The sequence below is a fragment of the Calliphora vicina genome, chromosome 1 (genome assembly GCF_958450345.1).
Source record: "Calliphora vicina chromosome 1, idCalVici1.1, whole genome shotgun sequence".
In the NCBI taxonomy this organism is placed as follows: domain Eukaryota; kingdom Metazoa; phylum Arthropoda; class Insecta; order Diptera; family Calliphoridae; genus Calliphora; species Calliphora vicina.
In genome coordinates this window covers 20,240,154-20,263,972 of record NC_088780.1, presented here as the reverse complement: position 1 = coordinate 20,263,972, position 23,819 = coordinate 20,240,154, and the positions used below count along the sequence as shown (strand labels likewise).

Here is a 23,819-nt window from a genome sequence, read left to right as displayed (position 1 = left end):
TTTTAGTGTAAAATACAACAGTAGTTTTTATTTGCAAATAGTTTTTTGTTATGTAGTTTCATTTTCTTTTTTATTATTATTATTATTGTTTATTATATATTTAAATACATTTAAACATAGTACATATATTTTTGAAATACATATTATTTGTGGTTTATTATATATTGAATAAATAATCTAGGTTTTACAATACATATTAATAGTATACAGTTTAAAGAATTTATTTATTTGTTTGTTTTTTATATTATTTTGTTTCGAAATTAATTGTTTATAGTTTTTAATGTAATTTTAAAAGCTTATTAAGCTTATTTTGTAACATTTATTTATTTATTTTTTTTAAATATTATTAAATTTTCTCAATTTTTAAAATTAGAAAAGCGTTTTTTTGTTTAAATTTTGTTTAATTCAAAGCTAAATTTATTTTTAATGCATTTTATTTAAAAATATTTATTATAAATTTATATAAACACAAAATAATTTTAATATCTTTTAATTGTTTGGGATAAATTAATTAAATTAAAAAGTATTAACAAATTTGAAACAATTTGAAAAAACTGCCTAGACAAAGATGGCTAGATCGTCCCAGCAAAAACAAATTCAAGTAGTTCAAAGTGAATGTCATTTTTGCATTACATTACAATTCATTTAAATGTCTTCCTAAATTCGAATAGATCGTCCCCTTTATAAAACAATAGTGTATAATTTTTTGCCATTTCGAAATAATTGAGTTTAAAATTTGTATGTTAATACACATCTAGAACAAAAGTAATATTTCAATTGATCTTTTGATCCACTTTGTGGAACTAGAATTGCACCAAATTTTGACCACATATAGAATCATTTATGTAGATTCTTATTATGCAAAATAATGGTGTATATGCTTATACACTATTGTTTTATTGAGGGGACGAAATAATGTCAATGAAACACTTAAAACCATCATTAAAGAGAATTCAAATATTTCCAATTTATTTAAAATAGTTTGAGATTAAAGTGTTTTTAGATTTAAAATGGAATATAGTTCTGTTTAATTTCGTTATTAAAATTCATTGTCCATTTGAATTTTTTTAGAAAATCTTTTAAAATAAATACCAGAATGCATTTAACTTGCATTGTTTCTATTCCATCATTCAAATGAAGAGCCGTATATTTAAAAATCATGGGTGTTTCATCTAAATCGAACCACTTCGTCATCACTTGAACCCCTGCCTAAACCACTTCTTTGCCTTGTAATTATACCCTTCACCTTCGTGAGAAGAATTTCCACAATATAATTTTCCGACCCTATAAAGTATATATATTCTGGATCTTTATAGATAGAGGAGTCGATTAAGCCATGCCCGTCTGTCCGTCTGTCTGTTGAAATCAATTTTCTGAAGACCCAAGATATCTTCAAGATCCAAATCTTCAATAATTCTGTCAGACATGCTTTCGAGAAATTTCCTATCTAAAATCAACAAAATCGGTCCAAAAATGGCTGAGATATGAGGAAAAAAACAGGACAGCCTCGATTTTTGAGCTATATCTGGATTATTAAGTCATTAATATAGACAATATGGATATCTAATTATAGATATTTCAAAGACCTTTGCAACGACGTATATATGACCATCATGGTCAAAATCGGAAAAAATATTTTTTATCCGGAATTTTTTTTTTCACCAAAAAAAAAATTTGAAATAATTTAAAAAAAATTTTTTTACAAAAAATTAAAAAAACCAATTTGGAAACAAAAATAAATTTTGTTTACCTAAAAATATTTAAAATTTGTATTTTGAAGTATAATTTGGTGAAGGGTATATAAGATTCGGCACAGCCGAATATAGCTCTCTTACTTGTTTTTTGCTTGGTTTGTTATAATAAAAGGAAAACTAAAAATCACAATCACATAAATTAAAACTATAATTTAAATTAACTTAAAGAAAAACATAACCAAAACTTTTCTTTTAACAAAACTGTTCAAGGAGAAAACACATTAATAAATATCTTTAGCTTAATTTACAATTTAAATACAAATAATACATTTGGAAATGCAATAATATTGCAACACTGTTAGAGTTCTAAACAGCATATTCGACTTCAATGCTTTTGTTGAATTGCTTTTTAGGCATCCATTCCTAGATCTTTACATACAATTTACTATACTGCATTTTCAAATGTAACTTTATATTTCTTAGTATATATTTATTTCACTTTAAATATAGTATGTAGTTTATAATCATTTATTTTTGTTTATACATTTATATATTTATAGGACTATTTTATTTTTGTTTGTTTATATAATTTCTGTTTTAAAGCCTTAAGTTTTAAGAACAAGTTATACTTTCTTAAATATTTGTTTTTTTTATTTTATTTTTCCAAAAAAATGTTTTCTTTGTCATTTCTTTTGCAAAAAAAAACAAATTAAAATAATTTATATACAAACTTATTAATTTCATATAAAAAAAACAATTGAACACACATTAATGAAGAACATAGGTTATTTTTTATCAGAATTTTGTTACTTTTAATATTTAATATTATTTTTTTTATTTTGTTTTTGTAAATACATACAGTCATTTAAACACTTTTCTACTTTTGCAAGAATAACTAAAAGGACGGAACTCAATAAAAAAAAAGAATTTACAAAAATTAAAATCAAACCAAAGTTTTAAAAATAAAATTAAATCTCCTAACCATTCCATTAAAGCATTCATTCACTACGTATTAATTCATTCCTTTGAGAATTATTTTTTTAAAGAAGTAATTCCTTAATGAATCATTAATTCAAATCCAGTAAAAAATATTATGCGAGGCTTCACCAGGCATAAACAAATATTGTGGAAAAGAAATTTATGAACAAAAATTTTAAGTGAAAAAAAAATGAAAAATGATTTTGGTAAGCAAAAATTTTGGTGAAAGAAATTTTATTGATAAAAATAATTTTTGTTGAAAACAAATTTTTGTTAAAAAAAAATTTTGGTGAAAAAAAGTTTAGTGGAAAAAATTTTGGTGAAAACAAATTTTTGGTGAAACATTGGTAAAAAACGTTGGTGAAAACAAATTTTCGGTGAAAAAAATGAAGCTGATTTTGGTGAAAAATAAAAAATTGTTGGTGAAATAAAAAATTTGGTGAAAAACTATTTTTGGTGAAAAAGGTTTGGTGAAAAAAGGTTTTTTGCTTATATCTCAGCCTTTTATAAGCCGATTTTCTAGATTTTAAATAGCAATGGACTATAGCGGATATATTGATGTAACAGTGTATGAAAGTTATTTGTGAGCTTCTTAAAATTGATTTCAACTAGACTCCACTTTCTATAACGATGCAGAAAATATATACTTTCTGGATTGCAAATGTGGAAATTACGAAAGGAATGACAATCTTATATATACCCTTGTCACTCATGGTATTTTAAATAACAACCGAACCAAGACTATACGCGATATATTTATTGATGTATCAATCATGTTTGTAAATTATTGAGGGGTCTTCAGAAAGCTGATTCCAAACAGCTATATCGACTTCACTATCTATAAAGATTCACGATCCGTTTTCACTCATGTTCAAGGGTAAAATTTAAAAACAGTATTGAATGATTAAATTGTTCTTCTTCAAAAAAATATTTTCATTTCATTTGGATTAGATTTGAATTAACAAAATTTTAGTCATTCAAATGTTGAATGAATATTATTATGAATTAATTCAAATATGAATAAATTCTATTCGAATGAAAGCCTTTGAACATGGAAATGGTTTTATGGAATAGATTGCTGAAATTTTAAAATTCTGAATTCATTAATTCGAAGCTCTGAATCAAACTCAACTTTTTTTATTACAGAGAAGTTTATACTATTATGGAAGATATTTGAGGAGCCGCAGAACAAAAGCTAAAGGTACTTTTTCGAATTTTTTAACAAATTGATTTTTTGGTATTTTTATAATATTTAGGTTCTAGAAAAAATCAATTTCCCAAAATTTTTAAATTTTCAAAAAAGTACCTTTTGTTATGCGGCTCCTCATTTGCTTTAATTTGTTAATAGGACTGGAGAAAAAAATTAGTAAAATATAATTTTAGTTTTTGTGTAAAATACATATTACACATATTATTTTGTAATAACTTTTGTTTAGTTCAATCCATGGCACATAAAAGTCTCTGTAATTTTAGTCTATCGAAACATTATGAACACAAATCGTTAATAAATTTATTAATTAAATTTTTATATAACCTGATTCTTGATAACGAACAAATACATTGTAATTCGTAAGAATTTTCATTATCGCCAATATAAACAACGTTGTTTTAAATATTTTATAACCATAAAATCACCGAAATCCTTTAAAATATTCTCAAGTGCCTTCCCTAAAGCATTATAAATAGACACATACCCTATAACATAGAGAAATACACAGAAAAAACTCAAACAAAAATAATCAAAATAATCACACATACGACTGTTGTTTTTGTTTTCACATTTAGTTATTTACTAATTTTTTACAACACTTAAGTTTTTGACAACTGAGTTAGGTCTTTGACAGGAGAGTTTCCGACCTATGTGTATTTATCTATGCCGTAGACTGGCAAGCCTGCTTGCTATTTTGTTTTCGACAATCATAAACTCAATCGAACAAAAGTTTTTGATATAGAGACCTAGAGCAGAAACTAGAAAAAGCGGAACAAGAAATTGGCTCTAGTGAAATTAATGTTTACAAAGCTAAATCACAGGGCCTCTGCAGTTGCATTTCATTCTCGTTTATATGTTACAATGACCTTTAGCTCATTCCAAATGGTTCCACGATTTGTTGGCTTTTACGTCTATATCCAACAGTCAACGACATGTATGGCTTGGGCGGCCACTTATATGGCTGTCTTGCAGATACCAGCAGAGTTTAAAATTACTACTATATTAGTCAAAAAATTGCAAAAAAATTCATAATTTTACATGAAAACTGCAACAAATATTTAACAAGATAATATTTCATTGTATACATACTAAAAATATAAATATTATTTTCCAATTCCATATATGCACAAGCTTCATGGTAGAAATATTTGTCGCAGTTTTTCCAAAAATATTTTGCCTTACAAAATATTTTACGTTGCAGCTAGAAGACAAAATGAAAATTTTTCATTTTTAAATCTTTTGCTGCCTAAATATATGTATATTTTTGGTTAGCAAAAACAAATGAAATTGCTTGTGTATAATATACAAAAAAATTACTACAAAAACATCATACATGCAAACAAATTGCAGCGTGAAAACCATAAACTGCAAACGATATGCGCAGTGAAAAATTCATACAATGAAAATATGGAAGATGCTAAAAGTAGACTGCCAAACCATACGAAGTTGAAAAATGTAAAATACGAAATTGTGCAAAGTTAAAAATGTTTAAAGCGAAAATGTTTATTTTTAAAATATTTCCGCCGCATATATGGTTTTGTTTTGCCGCATATAGTCATTGAGTAGAAAAATGTGAAAAAAACTATGAAGTTGATTTGGGTGTACAAAATAAAAAATTGTATTGAAATGTGTGTTAATAAAGAATTTTAGTGCAATAAAATAGACGTTTTATTTTTTGAGGTATGTAATTGTATGTATTGTGAAAGATAAATTAAATTAAATAAGATTCTGGACAAAGGATAGCTAGCGGAGGATATTATTATTGAATTTTTTGATTGATTGGCTTTTTTAATACGAATTCAAATGTATTCATGCTGGTGGTAATAGGAGTCCAGAAAAATTAGTAAGAAAAAAAATAATTTTGTATGTAAAGCGGTTAAAAAAGGATATATAATACAACAACAAAATGTGACAACAACAGCCAAATACCATAAATAACAGGATCATTCATTTTATGAATAAAATCTATCATAATAAAGTGTTGTACATTCAAATGTTTCCTTTCGTAAAATTTGTAACAGGAGAACAAACAAAAAAATAAGCAGCATAGAAAATAATTGTGGAAGAACAATTTTATGTGTAAGATATAATGCAAAAAAGGCACAGGTATAATTACAACAGGAGCAAAAGGAAATTAACTTTTGCTGTATGTGTGTACATACAACAACAATTAATGCAAAAATCATAAACAAATACATAAATAGGTTCAATCGTGATCGTGAGTGAATTTGTAGCAGGAGAAAAAAGGATAAAGAGGAATGATAGAAAATGTAAGCATCAACAAAAGAAAGGAAAAGAGTTAAAAAGGGATAGAAAATGCAACAAGCAGATTATGGAAGGACACATGCATGAAAGCAAGAATAATTTATCACTACAAATGAATACAAAGAGGTTATAAATAACAGGAGATACGAAATTTAAGAAAGTTCCTGAAAATATAATTCTGCAATCAATATTACAACTATTCGCGAAAAAAAAAATAACGGACACAACGACAAGTGTACAAATAATAAAAAACAAATACGCACAAAAATCCTTTACAAAAAACAACAACTCAGTGCACATGACAAAAATTCCTCGATCTAAAAATAAACCAAAATGCGTAATAAAAAATGATCTGTAACGGTATTCAACAAAAATCAGTTCTACACAAACAATGCAATAATAATATCATCCGCTATCCTTTGCTCATAACCTTCTTGAATGTACTTTCACTGCATTCCTATCCTTCACAATACATATATTTTTTTTAGCATTCTATACTTTTTTTATTTTACTCCTGTTACAAACGCTCAGCCAATCATACTCATTTGCATTTCAGATTGCACAAGTTGTTGTTGACTTTTTAATTTTCTACATTAACAGTAAAGAAACAACAAAATGCAATTAATTGCAACGGTACTCCACCACATGTCTAGAAATTCCTTTGCTTTGTATTTGTTCCTATTTTTTGAATGTGTTGTTGTTGCTTTATGCAGCTAGAGGACACACATACAACAGTTGCATTTCAAAATTACTTGAGGTAGTAGTTAAGTAGTTGTTGTTGTATTTCCTTTTTCTCCTGCTGCACTCGTGCCTATGTAAAAAATTTGTTGTGCCTTCGTTGCATAATTTGTTCTCTGTTGCTTATTTGTTTTTTTGTTCTCCTGTTAGAAATACTACGAATGAATACGTATGAATGTGCATTTAAAAACACAAACAAAGTCGATCATTTACGCTCTTTGTATACAGTAAAATTTTCTTCATTGCAGAATTATATTTTCAGGAACTTTCTTAAATTTCGTATCTCCTGTTATTTATAACCTCTTTGTATTCATTTGTAGTGATAAATTATTCTTGCTTTCATGCATGTGTCCTTCCATAATCTGCTTGTTGCATTTTCTATCCCTTTTTAACTCTTTTCCTTTCTTTTGTTGATGCTTACATTTTCTATCATTCCTCTTTATCCTTTTTTCTCCTGCTACAAATTCACTCACGATCACGATTGAACCTATTTATGTATTTGTTTATGATTTTTGCATTAATTGTTGTTGTATGTACACACATACAGCAAAAGTTAATTTCCTTTTGCTCCTGTTGTAATTATACCTGTGCCTTTTTTGCATTATATCTTACACATAAAATTGTTCTTCCACAATTATTTTCTATGCTGCTTATTTTTTTGTTTGTTCTCCTGTTACAAATTTTACGAAAGGAAACATTTGAATGTACAACACTTTATTATGATAGATTTTATTCATAAAATGAATGATCCTGTTATTTATGGTATTTGGCTGTTGTTGTCACATTTTGTTGTTGTATTATATATCCTTTTTTAACCGCTTTACATACAAAATTATTTTTTTTCTTACTAATTTTTCTGGACTCCTATTACCACCAGCATGAATACATTTGAATTCGTATTAAAAAAGCCAATCAATCAAAAAATTCAATAATAATATCCTCCGCTAGCTATCCTTTGTCCAGAATCTTATTTAATTTAATTTATCTTTCACAATACATACAATTACATACCTCAAAAAATAAAACGTCTATTTTATTGCACTAAAATTCTTTATTAACACACATTTCAATACAATTTTTTATTTTGTACACCCAAATCAACTTCATAGTTTTTTTCACATTTTTCTACTCAATGACTATATGCGGCAAAACAAAACCATATATGCGGCGGAAATATTTTAAAAATAAACATTTTCGCTTTAAACATTTTTAACTTTGCACAATTTCGTATTTTACATTTTTCAACTTCGTATGGTTTGGCAGTCTACTTTTAGCATCTTCCATATTTTCATTGTATGAATTTTTCACTGCGCATATCGTTTGCAGTTTATGGTTTTCACGCTGCAATTTGTTTGCATGTATGATGTTTTTGTAGTAATTTTTTTGTATATTATACACAAGCAATTTCATTTGTTTTTGCTAACCAAAAATATACATATATTTAGGCAGCAAAAGATTTAAAAATGAAAAATTTTCATTTTGTCTTCTAGCTGCAACGTAAAATATTTTGTAATGCAAAATATTTTTGGAAAAACTGCGACAAATATTTCTACCATGAAGCTTGTGCATATATGGCATTGGTTTATAGTTTGTATATTTTCAGTATTTGTGCACATTAATATGAAAACGATTCATATTTATTGCGCAGTCGGTAGTCAAATGTAAAAAACGTTTAACTAATTTTAAACCCTGGATACCAGTCTATTGCGTTTCTGGTAATGTCGAATTTTCGCCTTCTTATTTCTCATTCAACTGATGTTTGTTCGGTTTGTACACACAGTTGTTCATTGCTGATAGATAGTATGTATTTGGCCAGAAAACTTTTAGGATTCAGCGGAAGCAACGCTTGATGAAAACTTGCATTGCTTTGAGATACAAGGCAACTGATTTCACACCACTGTTCAATAGCTGGGTGCGCCTTAGGATGTATTGATAATTCCTTACGTAATTTAATTCGCCATGTGCTTTTGCGGCCTTATTTATATGATTTTCAACGTCCTCTTCGGTGCCTCCGTTCGATGTTATTATGCTGCCCAACTATCATAATATTCTAGCTAGCAATAAACCATTTGATTGGAAATTTTCGTCAACATGCGTCTGTAAGTATCCTTTCTGGTACCGGAAGACCACCTACCGTGTTCACGTGCTCACACAACATCAACAAGGAGAAGGCTATCACGGTGGACGCTGCAGAGTTTAGAGTACGCTAGACTTGTTCCCATATAAAGATCAACTTGTGTAATAATTAAAAACAACAGACTACCAGTAACGGCTTGATTATGCCATTCGTTTCCCTGGAAAAGCTGATGGAAAATTCAGACTTTATTCACAATTTTATAATGAGCGATGAAGTCTATTTCCTATTAAATGGCTACGTCAACAAGCAAAACTGCAGGATTTGAGCTACGGAGAATCCAAGAGCTGTTCAACAACGAAAATTACACCCACTTAAGTGTACTGTTTGATGCGGTGTATCGTCCGAAAGTATAATTGGCCCATATTTTTTAGGAAAATGACATTGGTGTTTCAATCTCTGTAACGGTGGTGCATATCGGAGATATCTTTGGAGATATTTGAAAGAGTGGGGGTTACTCGTTCAAGTTTTGCCTTTTAAGTTTTAATATTGTTTTAAAAATTGAAACGAACTTCATTTCAATTTCTCTTTCAATTTACAATCAAGTAAACAGCTGATTACATTTTTTTCTGGACCATTTGCAGTTCTTCCTTTTGAAAATATTCTGCCGCAATATAAAACCAATTAAATGAATTTTGACAAGAAGTTGTGTAAAAATCTTGGAAGCAAACTAAATGAATTATATTCATAGATTCTTGTAAGAAAAAAATATCAGATTACCATAACTAAAATGTTTTATTCATTACTGAAAAATTCGGTTATTGAAACAGTTTTATTTTCTATTAGTTCGACTTCCCGGGAATTGAACAAATTTTTTTAGTATTTCTCAGGAATGAAAAAGTCTGGGAATATTAAATAAAAAGCATGCAGTAATAATTCTTCAAATTCAATGTTATTTAGAGCATAATATCTACCTAGACTTTTTCTATTAATTTCCAAGACAGTGAAAAACATAAAATGACCTTAATACCATTTCAACATATGTATAAAACCTTCAATCTAATGCAAAAAAAAATGTGTTCCGTTTCTTTTATTACATTAAGCTCAATTTCAATTTGCTAAATTCTAAATAACAAGGGGAAAAGTTAAACTTAATTCCAAAAAAAAATAAACAAAAAAAAAAATATGTATTTTCTCTTATAAAATAAACAGTCTCAAACAAAAATTTATACAATCTTTTTAATTTAGCAATTTAAAAATAAAATCAAATAAAAAGAAAAATTAAAATTTTTAAGAATCTTTTCCATACAATTCTTGATTAAAATTAAACTATTTATGTATACAAAATACATTTACAAGTAAATAAGGTTTCTTCTTTTAAGAAATCTAAGGGAAAATGGATAAAAATCATTAAAATATATTTATATAAAAAAAAATTCTTACACAATTTTTGAATTTCCAAAATTCATACACACAACTTATGGACCGGGCTATGTCCAGAGCTATGAAGATCTAAACAAAACTATATTGATTATCAACCGCCCGGGGTGTGGTATTTTGTGTGGAACCCGTTGAATCGTTAAATTGTAGATGTTGTTGCTGATGACGATTAGAGCCACCGCCGCCACCGCTGCCACCGCCTGTGTTTGCTTGTGATTGCAGCGATACACTTGAAGCTCTTAGATATTGTGTGGAATCATTTACGGATGTTATGGGCGAGGAGGCCCTCATCATTTCCAAAGCATTCGGTACGGGTGTAGTACGTTGTTCAAACATTGTTGTCGACGCAGTTGATTGATGATGATCGAATGAATTTAAATTTTGTGTGTGATGATGTTGCTGTTGAGTGTTGCTGCTGCTGTTGTTTGTGTGATTATTGTGGTTGTGGTTTTGGTTGTTGCTTGATGTTGTGTTGGATGTTGCGTTAGATGTTATTGTCGTTGTATTGGTTTGTTGTAGATGCTGTTGTGATTGCAGTTGTTGCTGTGTTAGCTGCTGTTGCTGATGATTATTATTGTGACGTGTTGCAACACCGGCTGCCAATAATAATGCTAAATCCATTTCATTTGTTTTTAAACGTACACTACAATTCATCGATATCACATCCTGTGACTAAAATAATGTAACGAAAATAAATATTTTTTTTTATTATTTTTTATATTAAAATAGTGTTAATTTTGTTATGAAAATGTTTTCAAATGTATAATCAAATAAACTACTAACGCATGCCTTAGAGTAAAAGTTTCATTCAAGGGAATTCATTGCATACAATAACAAAATTGTAAAGATTTTTGTTTGTATCAAAAATTTTTTAGAATTTTTCTCTGAATTCCTTTGCATATAAGTTTTAAACAAGCTAACCACATTACATGTATAAGGAAATATGTCTAATTGTCTAAGCATTCCAAAGAAAATACGAAAACTACAAAGAAAAACCATATTAAACGAAATTAACTGAATGTTGTTAAAAACAAACTGAATTGTAACAAATTATATGACATTATAAAGTGAAATACTTTTTTAATTAATTAAAACAAAAAGACCTGCGACTCTAAAGTTTCAAAAAGAAGAAAAAACATTTTAAAAATACTTTACTAAGGCCGGGTAATTTATCAAAATTTTAAACATAGTTAAGCTTAATCAACATTGATTATGCCTTAACTATGTTTAAAATTTTGATAAGTTACCCGGCCTAAGCCATTTCATTACCCTTACTAAGAGCTATATTCGTCTGTGTCGAATTATATATACCATTCACCAAAGTAATATGAAAAGAATATCGCCATTTGTGGGCCGATTTTCCCGATTATATATAGCAACCGAACCAGGACTATACCCGATATATTGATAACTGTAAGTTATGGGTCGATTATGGATGGAAACCGAACTTCAGATGCGCTGCCAAGCTGCCTAAATGGTATTACAGATGGCAACAGGTAGCTATCATTTCCGTTGCCAAATTTGGCAATCAGAAATTTATGGTTGTGCTCTGGTAACGCAACTGAAGTTCGGTTGCCATCCATAATCGACCCATTATTAGCGGGTTGGAGAATGTTGATTACAACAGACAGCCGGACATGGCTATATCGACTCCGCTATCTAATGGGTCTTCCAATATGGACTTCCGAACTTTGACAGTTGTTAGCGGTCATATTGTTGAAGCTACTTCTGCAGAATATGCTGTCATTTATTCAGTTTGTTTTGCAAAAACACCATGTGCGGATATAGCGTTCAATACACGTGCAAATGATCAAAATTATCATCAGTGAGTCCCATTTCTAAATTAATGAATTCGACAAAATTTTTCAATTTGGGACAATACCAATTCACATACCCAATAGCGTCCAAAGCATCTTGGAAAAGTCAATGTTTGGTGAAGATTTTGAGCTAGCGGCAACATCAGTCCATATTTCTTCGAGAACGACGTTGGTTGGCCATGCCATCACCGTCAAAGGCAAGCGCTATATGTCAGTGATTATCAACTTCTTTTGGACTGAATTAAATGATGTGGACACCAACGACATGTGGTTTTAAACGGAAGGCTCTACGTGCCAAACACGTGATGTGAATTGCCACGTGATGTGAATTGGACCGAGGTCATTCCATTTGACCCCATTAGACTTTTTCTTGTGGGGTTTCCTTAAGTCGCAGGTCAATGCGAAAATTTAATTAAGAATTAGTTCTTTTGAACCTTTGGTAAACTGGCGATATCCATTTTCGTCTATAGAACATTACTTGAGTTAAAGAAACATATATCGCAATTATAAAATTGTTCGCCATAAATAAAACATGTTGAACGCAAAATTTAATTTCTTGATTTCTATCAAAATGTATACCCATCTAAACATATTCCCTTATTATCTTCTTCCATACTGAGATCAAATGAAAAAAATTAAGCTCGCAAAAAACAAAATGATAAAAACTTAAAATAAAAAATAAAAAAAAATCATCACTGACACTGAATGGACTCCAAAATTTAGGCTATCTCACATGTCTCGGTGATGGATCTTGTTGCTGCTGCTGAAGCTGTTGCTGTGATGTACCATTAACGCTGGCTGTTGAAGCTCCCGTTCCGCCGGTCATTGTACCATTATTATCCAACGCCGTTGTGCCACCATTATTGGTATCATGCGTTTGATTATTATTGTAAGGAACTCCTTGATTGTGTATGTACTCGGTGAGAGTAACATCTGATGTACCGCCCGACTCGAGCGGTATAGGATTGTGTCTAAAATGTTCCAGCATTTCCTGTATGGAAGGGAACCACAAGTGCTGCACGCGACACTGACCCTTGTCGGACAGTGTCATGCGCAAATGTTTGGCACGTCCATTGAAGTTAAACGTGAGTACAAATTCACCCTTGCGGGTCTCACTCTGACGTACTAGGAAGAAACCGTGACCTTGTGCCTCATTTTGCAGAACCATGCGAGCAGCATCAGAACGCGGCAGTGTGCCATGGAACCAGGGATACTGCCGCATTTCATTGGTGATGTCTATGACATTTAGATCGGAATCGAGATCAAGACCATCGCACGGCTCTATATTACTCGAGGAAGATAAACGTTGTTCGCCGCGTCGCGGTGGTACATCAGGCCCTGCTACATTGCACTGTGTATCTCCGCCCGCATTATCTGTGTGGCCAGCTTGCAGTGTGGAGAGGGCATTTTCGGATAGAGAGCTACTGGGTGCCACATTACCATTTGAGCCCATGGTATTTTGTTGATGATACTGTGGATTTTGTACCGCATTTAGCATGCTATTGGTATTTGAATTCATTATAACCGGAGAGGTTTGCATGGCAGCTGCCATAACTTCGGAATCCGTTGTGGGCTGTTGTGTGGGCGGTGTACGCATACAATAGCGTATGGTGGCCAACCAACTGCGCATATCATCGGCATCTTGAGCCTCTATAACATATTCCATATTGTTGTCGGCCTTTAAAACAAACGTATTCTCACGATCGGGCATTTCCAAGGCTGTCGTTTCTCGAGCCTCCGAAATTAGGAAACAAAAAACACCGCAACGAGGCTGTAATAGCAAAAATACTCAGTATTTTACTTTTTAATAGTGAAATAATGTAATTGCTTACCTTTGCTGCCTTTGGTGGCATATAGAATTCCAACATGTAACCTCCCACCGCTTTAACCAATGCCAAACGACATTTCTCCCATTTTTGTGTGCCGGTTGGCTGATCTAAACTTTCGGGTGTCAAATTGTTGACTATGCCATCTTTGCGGCATTCCACCACTATTTTAGCAAATTTCTTGTTGCTCTTACTATTGCCATCCTCATCGGTACTCTTGTGAAATAGTGCCTGTAAAAATAGAAAGTTCTAATGATATTACGTTTTTTTATTACTGCTCCCATAAATTATGTTTCTGAGTGCCTGTGTTTATGTGATTCTCTATGTACAAACCTTTCCTTTGCGTAGTCCTTTAAAGGAGAGACGCCGAAAGAAGGCTTTATGAAAGATTTTTGGTGATTCTTCGGAGTAATCACTTTCTTCAATTGTGCCATTGCCAACCTGTAAAGAAAGATGGAATTTTCGATTAATTATATTCGTTCTTTTAGAGAATAAAACTAAAACTGAACTAGAACTGAACTAGAACTGAACTAGAACTGAACTAGAACTGAACTAGAACTGAACTAGAACTGAACTAGAACTGAACTAGAACTGAACTAGAACTGAACTAGAACTGAACTAGAACTGAACTAGAACTGAACTAGAACTGAACTAGAACTGAACTAGAACTGAACTAGAACTGAACTAGAACTGAACTAGAACTGAACTAGAACTGAACTAGAACTGAACTAGAACTGAACTAGAACTGAACTAGAACTGAACTAGAACTGAACTAGAACTGAACTAGAACTGAACTAGAACTGAACTAGAACTGAACTAGAACTGAACTAGAACTGAACTAGAACTGAACTAGAACTGAACTAGAACTGAACTAGAACTGAACTAGAACTGAACTAGAACTGAACTAGAACTGAACTAGAACTGAACTAGAACTGAACTAGAACTGAACTAGAACTGAACTAGAATTGAACTAGAACTGAACTAGAACTGAACTAGAACTGAACTAGAACTGAACTAGAACTGAACTAGAACTGAACTAGAACTGAACTAGAACTGAACTAGAACTGAACTAGAACTGAACTAGAACTGAACTAGAACTGAACTAGAACTGAACTAGAACTGAACTAGAACTGAACTAGAACTGAACTAGAACTGAACTAGAACTGAACTAGAACTGAACTAGAACTGAACTAGAACTGAACTAGAACTGAACTAGAACTGAACTAGAACTGAACTAGAACTGAACTAGAACTGAACTAGAACTGAACTAGAACTGAACTAGAACTGAACTAGAACTGAACTAGAACTGAACTAGAACTGAACTAGAACTGAACTAGAACTGAACTAGAACTGAACTAGAACTGAACTAGAACTGAACTAGAACTGAACTAGAACTGAACTAGAACTGAACTAGAACTGAACTAGAACTGAACTAGAACTGAACTAGAACTGAACTAGAACTGAACTAGAACTAGAACTAGAACTAGAACTGAACTAGAATTGAACTAGAACTGAATTAGAACTAACGGAAATCTTGAAAATATTGATCTTAATTCAATTTTTTCACACGTCTCATTAAATTTCTTCACTTACCTTTAAATTATTACGCCTACGAAAAAATTCCTTTTCATAATGTTCAGCAAATGATTCCAAAAACTTTTGACCAAAATTACGATGCGATAGATTCCGTGCCTCTTCGGCCGTAAAGCTGCCATTTATGTAATTGATGCAAGCTTTGGCAAAATCAGCAGCGGCCACACGAGCATGACGATCGGAAAACTCTTCCCAGCTGGTACCACTCGCATAGGGTATACCGGAAGAGTTTGAATTTAACATACTAGTACTTGGTATTAAATCGGATGCAACAGCGCCGCCTACAGCTCCAGCAGAACTGCCACCTAAACTACTGCCACCAGTGCCACCAATGTAACCGCCAATGCTAAAGGCAGCCGTACTATTGCCACCCATTCTATTTGTTGCTGCCACTCCAAATCACAGAAAAAAAACAAATTACAAGAGTAAGAGCACAAAAAGAGTGTGTGTCTCTTTGAATATTAATTTATTTTCTTCCAAGATTTGATCCTCTTTTTTTAAGTTATCTGTCTGTCCGTCTATACACGCCTGTCTGGCTCTTAATATTATAGTTGATGCTTTAGTGCTTTAGTTTCTTTATAGGAATCATCAACTGTGTATGTGGGGTATGCTTGGTTAGTTGTTGACGTTACTCCTACACATAAATTCTTTTAGAAGATTGACACAATTCAGCCAGCAAGCAGTATGTTGTTTATATTTGTATTTATTTATTATTTTCTTTTTGGCTTTTTTTTAGTTGATCGTTTTAGTTGTTGTTTAGTGTGTGTGTGATCCCCCAAACAATCTCTTGTACATTTATTTATTATTATTTTCTTCTTAATTTGCTTTAAAGGAATGATGTTTTTGTTGTGATGTGCATAAATTGTCTGAAACGAAAAATAAGAATAAAGAGATATTGAATCTAGAAGAGGGAGGAAATCACCAGACAATTTTATATATATACAATCGAGTAAACGACTAGCTAGCTAGCACACACTCATGTGACATAAATTTCAATTAGTTACGCTAATTTTAATTACAATTTTAAAACAAATAACACGTTCGTACAATTTCATTCATAATTTAATGCACTATTAAGAAATTGTACATTCTTTCTCATTTACGTTGAGATTATATTAGTTTTTCTCTCTATGTATTTATATTTATCTCTGTATATATCACTCTCGCTCGCTCTCTCTCAATGATTTGGCTAAATGGATGGCCAGACTGATAATGAAAGAAAACATGATTTTCACCGAAAATTACATAAATAAGGATCATATTTTATTGTTGTGGAATTAATAACCATTTTGTTAAGCCGGTAAAGGAGGGATTATACAATTTCAACAGCCATTAGGAGGATATTCTAAATAATGTTTGGAAATTCATACTTATTTTCAATTAAAGAATTAAAAATGTTTAGAAAAAGGGATGTTTCTATATTTCAATTGTCTTATTGTAATAAAATGTAAACGATTAAATTGATATGTATCACGTTACTAACGCCTGAAGCAGAGCATTAAATTTTGATATTATAGGTATACAGGTTTGGACAAAAATAATACCTATCAAGGAGTGTGTTCCATTTTGGGTTGTGGTATTCTTTGTACTAATGAGTTTCTTAGCTTCATAGAAAAATTGAAAAATATAATTTTTTTCCTGAGAACTTATTATATTTGAAACCAAACATTTTCGAATTACAATGTTAAAATCATACTAATACAAACGATTTTCTTTTCGAAACTAGTTACAAAAAAAGTTTCGAAGAAAATTAAACCTAAAACATCTGCTTAATTCGACGAACTTTTTTTCAATATTATTAAAATATTATTATCAACATATCACTGGACTAATAGTTCGATAATATTGCACAAGAGTGCTACATTCGTGCCGAATCTTAAATACCATTCACCAAAGCATACTTTAAGATTTTTGCTTATATCTCAGCCATCTGTGATTCGATTTTCTCGATTCATACATCAATACTCCGGAATTCTTCCGATAAAATCGGTCCACAAATGGCTGAGATATTTTGAGAAAAAACCAGGACAACCTCGATTTTTGACCTACAGTGACGGACAATACAATAGAATCACTACATATGAATTCGATTAAAGCGGTAAAACTACAAAATTTGATTTCAAAATTTAAAATTTGTTCATTATATATTAATGCTCATAACGTAAACAATAAATAGAAAAATCATGAATTTTGTTATATAAAAACCATTTTTTGGCAAGACCTGACGTGTGCTTTGGGTCATTATCTTGCTGGAAGAGCCATTTTAAGGGCATATTCCATTCTGCATGTGGCTTTATAACATACTCCAAAATATTTACATACAAGTGATTATCCATATTTTCTTTAATCCAATAAATTGGACCAACGCAATACCAAGAAAAGCATCCCCATATAATAATATTTCCCCAACCGTGTTTAAACGTTTTTGGTTTTTGCCATTTTTTGGACGTCTAACCCATGTCTTATCATCACTACCAATTAAATTAATGGTCGTTTCGTCCGTCCACAACACATTTTGCCACTTTTTTATATTTTCTGGCCCACACCAATCCTTATGATTGCTCCTGGTTTTAAATGAAATATTGGTAGTGATTCTATTGTAATGTCCGTCACTGTATATCTGGATTACTAAGTCATTAATATAGACAATATGGATATCTATTGATAGATATTTCAAAGACCTTTGCAACGACGTATATAAGTCTGACCTACAATGGGTCAAAATTGGAAAAAATATTTTTTAACCCGAATTCTTTTTTCAAAGTTTTGTTTTTGCTAAATATTAAAAAAAAAAATAAAAAACAAAAAACATTTTTTTAAATTAAAAAAAATTTAAAAAAAATAAAAAATTAAATTTAAAAAACCATTCGAAAATTTTTTTGAATTTTTTGAAAAATTAAAAAAACAGGAAAAAAATAAATTTTGTTTACCTAAAAATATTTAAAAATTTAATTTTGAAGTATAATTTGGTGAAGGGTATATAAGATTCGGCACAGCCGAATATAGCTCTCTTACTTGTTTTTTATAAAATTTGACTTCATTTTCTTTCTTTGGCCACTAAATATTTAGCAGAGTTCCTGTCAGGAACTTTTTGAGCCTTGGCCTGCATTGGCTTCAACTTTTCGTAAAAAATAGTCCGAGTACTGAGCTAACCAGACTGCTTTCCTATTGGATGTTTTGGGAGCTATTTTGAAAATGCTTTCTAGTTATTGGCTTAGAAACATCATGTGGACCAATTATTCTACCTGAACGAGGTTTTCTATCAACGGATAAGTTCTCCATATAATGTTTAATAACATTGGAATCTGTTTTGCGGCAGACCGTTGATTTTCTGGCCAACTTTTTGTAGGACCTAGGGTTTTGTTGAACATATTTAATAATTTTAGTATGCACGCCATTCCATTCACTGGATATGCTTTTGTGGATCTACAACCAATATTTCGACTTATTACAATATAGTACATCCTTTTGGTGAGATCCATCAAATGCATGCTTAATAGGTAATTGTATTTTTTTAATTTTCAAATTGAACTTTTATTAATAACTGGATTTGGTGAAACAATTTTAAATATCGCAGGAGGTAAATTTTAGACAAAACATGAAACATTATAATGCTGATGTCATAATTAACGTTTGTACATTATTAATCATTGGTCTACGAATTCTAAACCAATATGTAATTCTATACATAGCAATCAATCTGGCAATATTTTGCAAATAATATGAAAGATGCAAAAACAAACAAACAAATTAGTAAACAACAAAAATAAATGCTCATTAAAAATGAAAGATGCCAAATATGGCTGTAATACATATACACATACTTAAGTACATTCATACCTAAGAAAAAATAACATCAATAACAACAACAAATCACTATAGAGAAGAAGAAAAAAAAACCGAATTATTTATGGCCCACATGTGTCAATCGTTTAGCAAAAAACCGGAAATCCGACACCTCCAAAAACAAAAAATATAAACAACAAAATGTGTGTGTGAGCATGGAAATCCACACAACCAACCGCGCTTATTTACAGTAAAACAAAAAATGTTTTTGTATAAGTACAGTGGCAGAACCAATTTAGCTGCCAAAGAAACCACCCAGCCAGACAATCAGACATTTAAGAAAACGAAAAAAAAAGCAAAACTTAAAATAAACAACAAATATTTTTGTAAAATAAAACAAACTTGTTTTAAATTAAATTATTAACAAATTAACAAATTAACAAACATTTTAAGCTTAATAAATAAATGGCAACAGACACCTGTTTTGTTTTCATTTTACTTGAATCTTCCTCTCCCTTGCCACTCACTCTTCTTTTCGTTTGCTCTTCTAATAAAGATTATTTAATTAACATTTTTGAAATTCTTTTATAGAAGATGATAATGAGGTTTTATTAAAGTGATTATTATGTACTACGTTATTAATATGTATGAATTTACTTATTGTTTTTATTAAAATAGCTCAGAAATTTGTAAACTTATATTTGGATATACAAATTAAACATTTTCTTTGTGTTTATTTTTGTCTATAAACCATTTTCCTAAATTTATATGAACACTTTCATGTAAATTTTATTTTATTTTCAATTAGTCGTCTACAATTTCCCATATTTTTTTTTCTATGAGATTGAGATCTGGCGACTGGACAGATTACTCGGTTACAAACCTAGAGGTGCCGTGCTGAATACATAATATCGTTTAAAATGGATTTGTATTTCAATTCCAGTCATAGTATCGTTTGCGAATTGGACCCATACCTCACCCTGACATAGAGCCCCCACCAATAAATTACCACCGCCAAACCTTACTGTATCTTTCCCTTCTGAATCGTTATAAATAGCGGAGTTGATATTGCCATGTCCATCTGAACGTCCGTGTGTTGAAATCAACTTTCCGTAGCCCCTAAATAACTTACGTACATGATTCATACATCAATATATCCACTATAGACCCGGTTCGGTTGCTATTTAAAATCGGCCAACAAATAAATGGCTGAGATATAAGGAACAAATCATGATCTATACAATGGGTCAAAATATTTTTTAACCCGAATTTTTTTTACCTCTAAAAAAAAATAAAAAATTGGAAAAAAACATATTTTTACGAAAAAATTTTTAAAAAAAAATTAAAAGCAATTTTGAAAAAAAATGTTTAAACAATATTGAAAAAAAAAATAGAATTTGTTTACCAAAAAATATTAAAAATTTTATTTTAAAATAGAAGATTCGGTACAGCCGAATATATTTTTCTTACTTGTTTTTTTTAGAAATAGGCGGAGCGATAGCAACGAAGACCAGCCAGTGATGCCCTGCGGTTAACACTAATTTCCAATTTGTATGACTTGACGGGGAGTAATTTTTGGGAATTTCTTAACCCTATGTTAATCGCAACTGATCTGGTTGATACAGGCAAAAATTTGTTTATTGTAAATTTTTTTTAAACACCCTAAATTTTAAGCAATTTTTTGATAAAAATATATTTTTACTGCAATATTATTTGCATTACACTTTTAAATACTTTTGAATTTAATATTTTTTTGTTTTCGAAATAAAAAGTGAAGAGATTACTTTCAAACGCGCCATTTTTTTATTGATATCAATTTGATACATTGAGACTAGTCTCGATTGAAAATGATTGCGACTAACTGAGGGTTAAACTCTCTAAATAATCTTGTCATGGAGTAGTTTTTTTGAATATTTATGCTTCAATCCATAGCATTTAAATATTTCATTATTTTGGTTTTGGAAACTGAAATAACAGAATATAGTTTTCAAAAAAAGTTTCCATTGTATTGTCACTGTAAATACTCCAGTTTCCTGCGATAAAAATCAACAGTTTATAAAAAATTATCCGGAGATCACGTTTGAAATTGAAAACAAATATTAAACGATATCAAATACATTTTTCATAATCATGTGCTAATTAATTCTTCTTTACTGTGTTTTTTAAGAGTTAACGTCATCTTGCCGTACATATTTAACGAATCCTGTTCTATGGAAGTTTGTCATGAAAACATTTCATGACATTTAGAACCATAAAAAAGCTGTTACACAAAAATATGTACAATAAAATAAAACTATTACAACTAAATAGAAATAGTTATAAAAATGTTATAATATATAGTTAAAAAATAAAGAGAATTTGAAAGTAGTCAACTTTGATGTGTCATTTACTTTTGTTATGATCTTCATAAGTCACTGGAATAGGAAATATTTGAATATTTTGCAGCAGTTTGTAAGATACGAACAAATGTTTTTCAGAACTTTTTATAGGAAAAATGGTAAATTTTTGATTTCCCTAAAATACCATTTCAGATTGGCATTCGTTAAAGTTTATCAGTTGAAGACTATTTAAAAAAAAAAAATTTGTGGAACAAATTGTTGGTGAAAAAATCTAAAACGTTGTTAATTTATCTCCAACGTTCCTGAGTCTCACTCCCCCAAATATTTGCAAAAGAGTTTATCCCCAAGAAAGAACTCTCGACAGTGGAACTGCTACAACAACAACGTATGACCAACAACGTATGTGTTGCCATACCTGCTCAAACATAAGTAAAGGATAGGCAAATTTGAGGTTATGAAGTAAATTGGATTAAAAAACGCAGTGTAAAGTAAAATAAGATTGCTATATTTGGCTGTGCCGAATCTTAGTATATGTATATCATTCACCTTAATATAAAGATTAGAAATAAATAAAAAAGTTTGTTAAAAAAAATTATTTTGAGGAAAACTGAATTTCGCTACCGGAAAATTTCTCATGCAGCAACTAATGTTTTTGGTCACTTACAGTGGTTGACAAAACAATGGAAACTTCTCAAAATATTTCATTAGAGGCCTAAAATCTGAAATAATTTTTTTTAAAAATTTTAACATTTTTGTAGTATTTTATTTGTATACTTTTATTAACTTAATTTAACAAAAAACAAAGGACATAATTAATTAAATTCTAAAAATGAGAAAACAAAATTAAAAGATTTTTTTATTACGGCATTGACAAAACAATGGAAACTTAGGTATTATTTTAACAAATAGGGTCTAAACTTTGCAATAACTCAATATTTTGTTGGGTATCCCTTATTTTTTATAACTGCTATACATCGACGATGCATTGAACCAATTAAAGAGTCATTGGTCTCCTTTGAAATATTTTGCCATTCCCTTATAACCGCCTCCGATAAATCTTCATTCCTGGTGTAATTTTGGGTCCTTATATTACGATCTACAATTTCCCATAGATTTTCTATGGGATTGAGATCTGACGATTGACCACTCGGTTACAACCCTAGAGGTGTGTTTCGGGTAGTTGTCGTGTTGGAATCTCCAAACTAGGGGCATATTTTCCTCAGCGTATGGATACATAACATCGTTTAATATGGTTCTGTATCCTATACCTGTCATGGTATATTTTATAATATGAATTGGGTTCATACCTTGCCCTGAAAAACATCCCCATACCATAATATTGCCACCGCCAAAATTTACAGTCTTATTTGTGTACTTTGGATCTAATCTTTTTCCCTTTGGTCGTCTTACAAATGTTCTCCCATCACTGCCTCTTAAATTGTATTTGGATTCGTCGGAAAAGAGGACAGTATTCCATTTCTGTATCGACCAGTTTAAATGATCCCTGGCAAATTGTAGACGAGCAGAACGGTTCTTTTTAGAAATGAGTGGTTTTTTCACAGGACGATAGCAACCAAGATCAGCCTCATTTGCCCTGCAACTAACTGTTCGGGTACTTATTTTTAATTTTAGGCTATTAACAACATCTCGAGGAGTTATTTTTGGGAATTTCTTGAACTCTCTCGCTATTAAATTATCTTGTCTAGGAGTAGTCTTACGAGATCTTCCACCGAAATGTTGAGTTTTTACAGAACCGGTTTCACGAAATTTCTTTATAATTTTTGAAACTGCTGATTTATTTATTGAATATTTGTCACAGATACTTTTTTATAAACCAGCTTTAAAATCGTTAATTATTTTATTTTTTAAGTCTTCACAAATTTTAACTTTGAAAAAAAGAAATTATGCGAAAAACTTAGAAAAAGAAATTGTGAAAAATTACCAGAATTTAAAAATAAAATAAAATAACTGTAAACAGAATGCTTTTTACATCGTTCTTTTAAATATTATTTTCGTCTTACACTTCTTTCTTGCAGAAGTTTAAAAGTTTCCATTGTTT

At 30.5% G+C, this 23,819-nt stretch overlaps 1 protein-coding gene across 1 annotated transcript in view; it reads right to left on the bottom strand.

Annotated features, from left to right (window-relative positions):
* Positions 1–10,031: 10,031 nt before the first annotated feature.
* Lnk (SH2B adapter-like protein Lnk) overlaps positions 10,032–23,819 on the bottom strand; it is a 36,705-nt gene continuing 22,917 nt past the window's right edge. The window contains exons 2-6 of the mRNA XM_065504260.1: positions 15,636–16,501; positions 14,376–14,483; positions 14,049–14,291; positions 12,950–13,987; positions 10,032–11,071 (exon numbers count right to left, since the gene is read on the bottom strand). Coding sequence (XP_065360332.1) covers positions 10,472–11,071; positions 12,950–13,987; positions 14,049–14,291; positions 14,376–14,483; positions 15,636–16,010 — 2,364 coding nt within the window. The 5' untranslated portion in view covers positions 16,011–16,501 and the 3' untranslated portion in view covers positions 10,032–10,471. The remainder of the gene's footprint in view (positions 11,072–12,949; positions 13,988–14,048; positions 14,292–14,375; positions 14,484–15,635; positions 16,502–23,819) is intronic.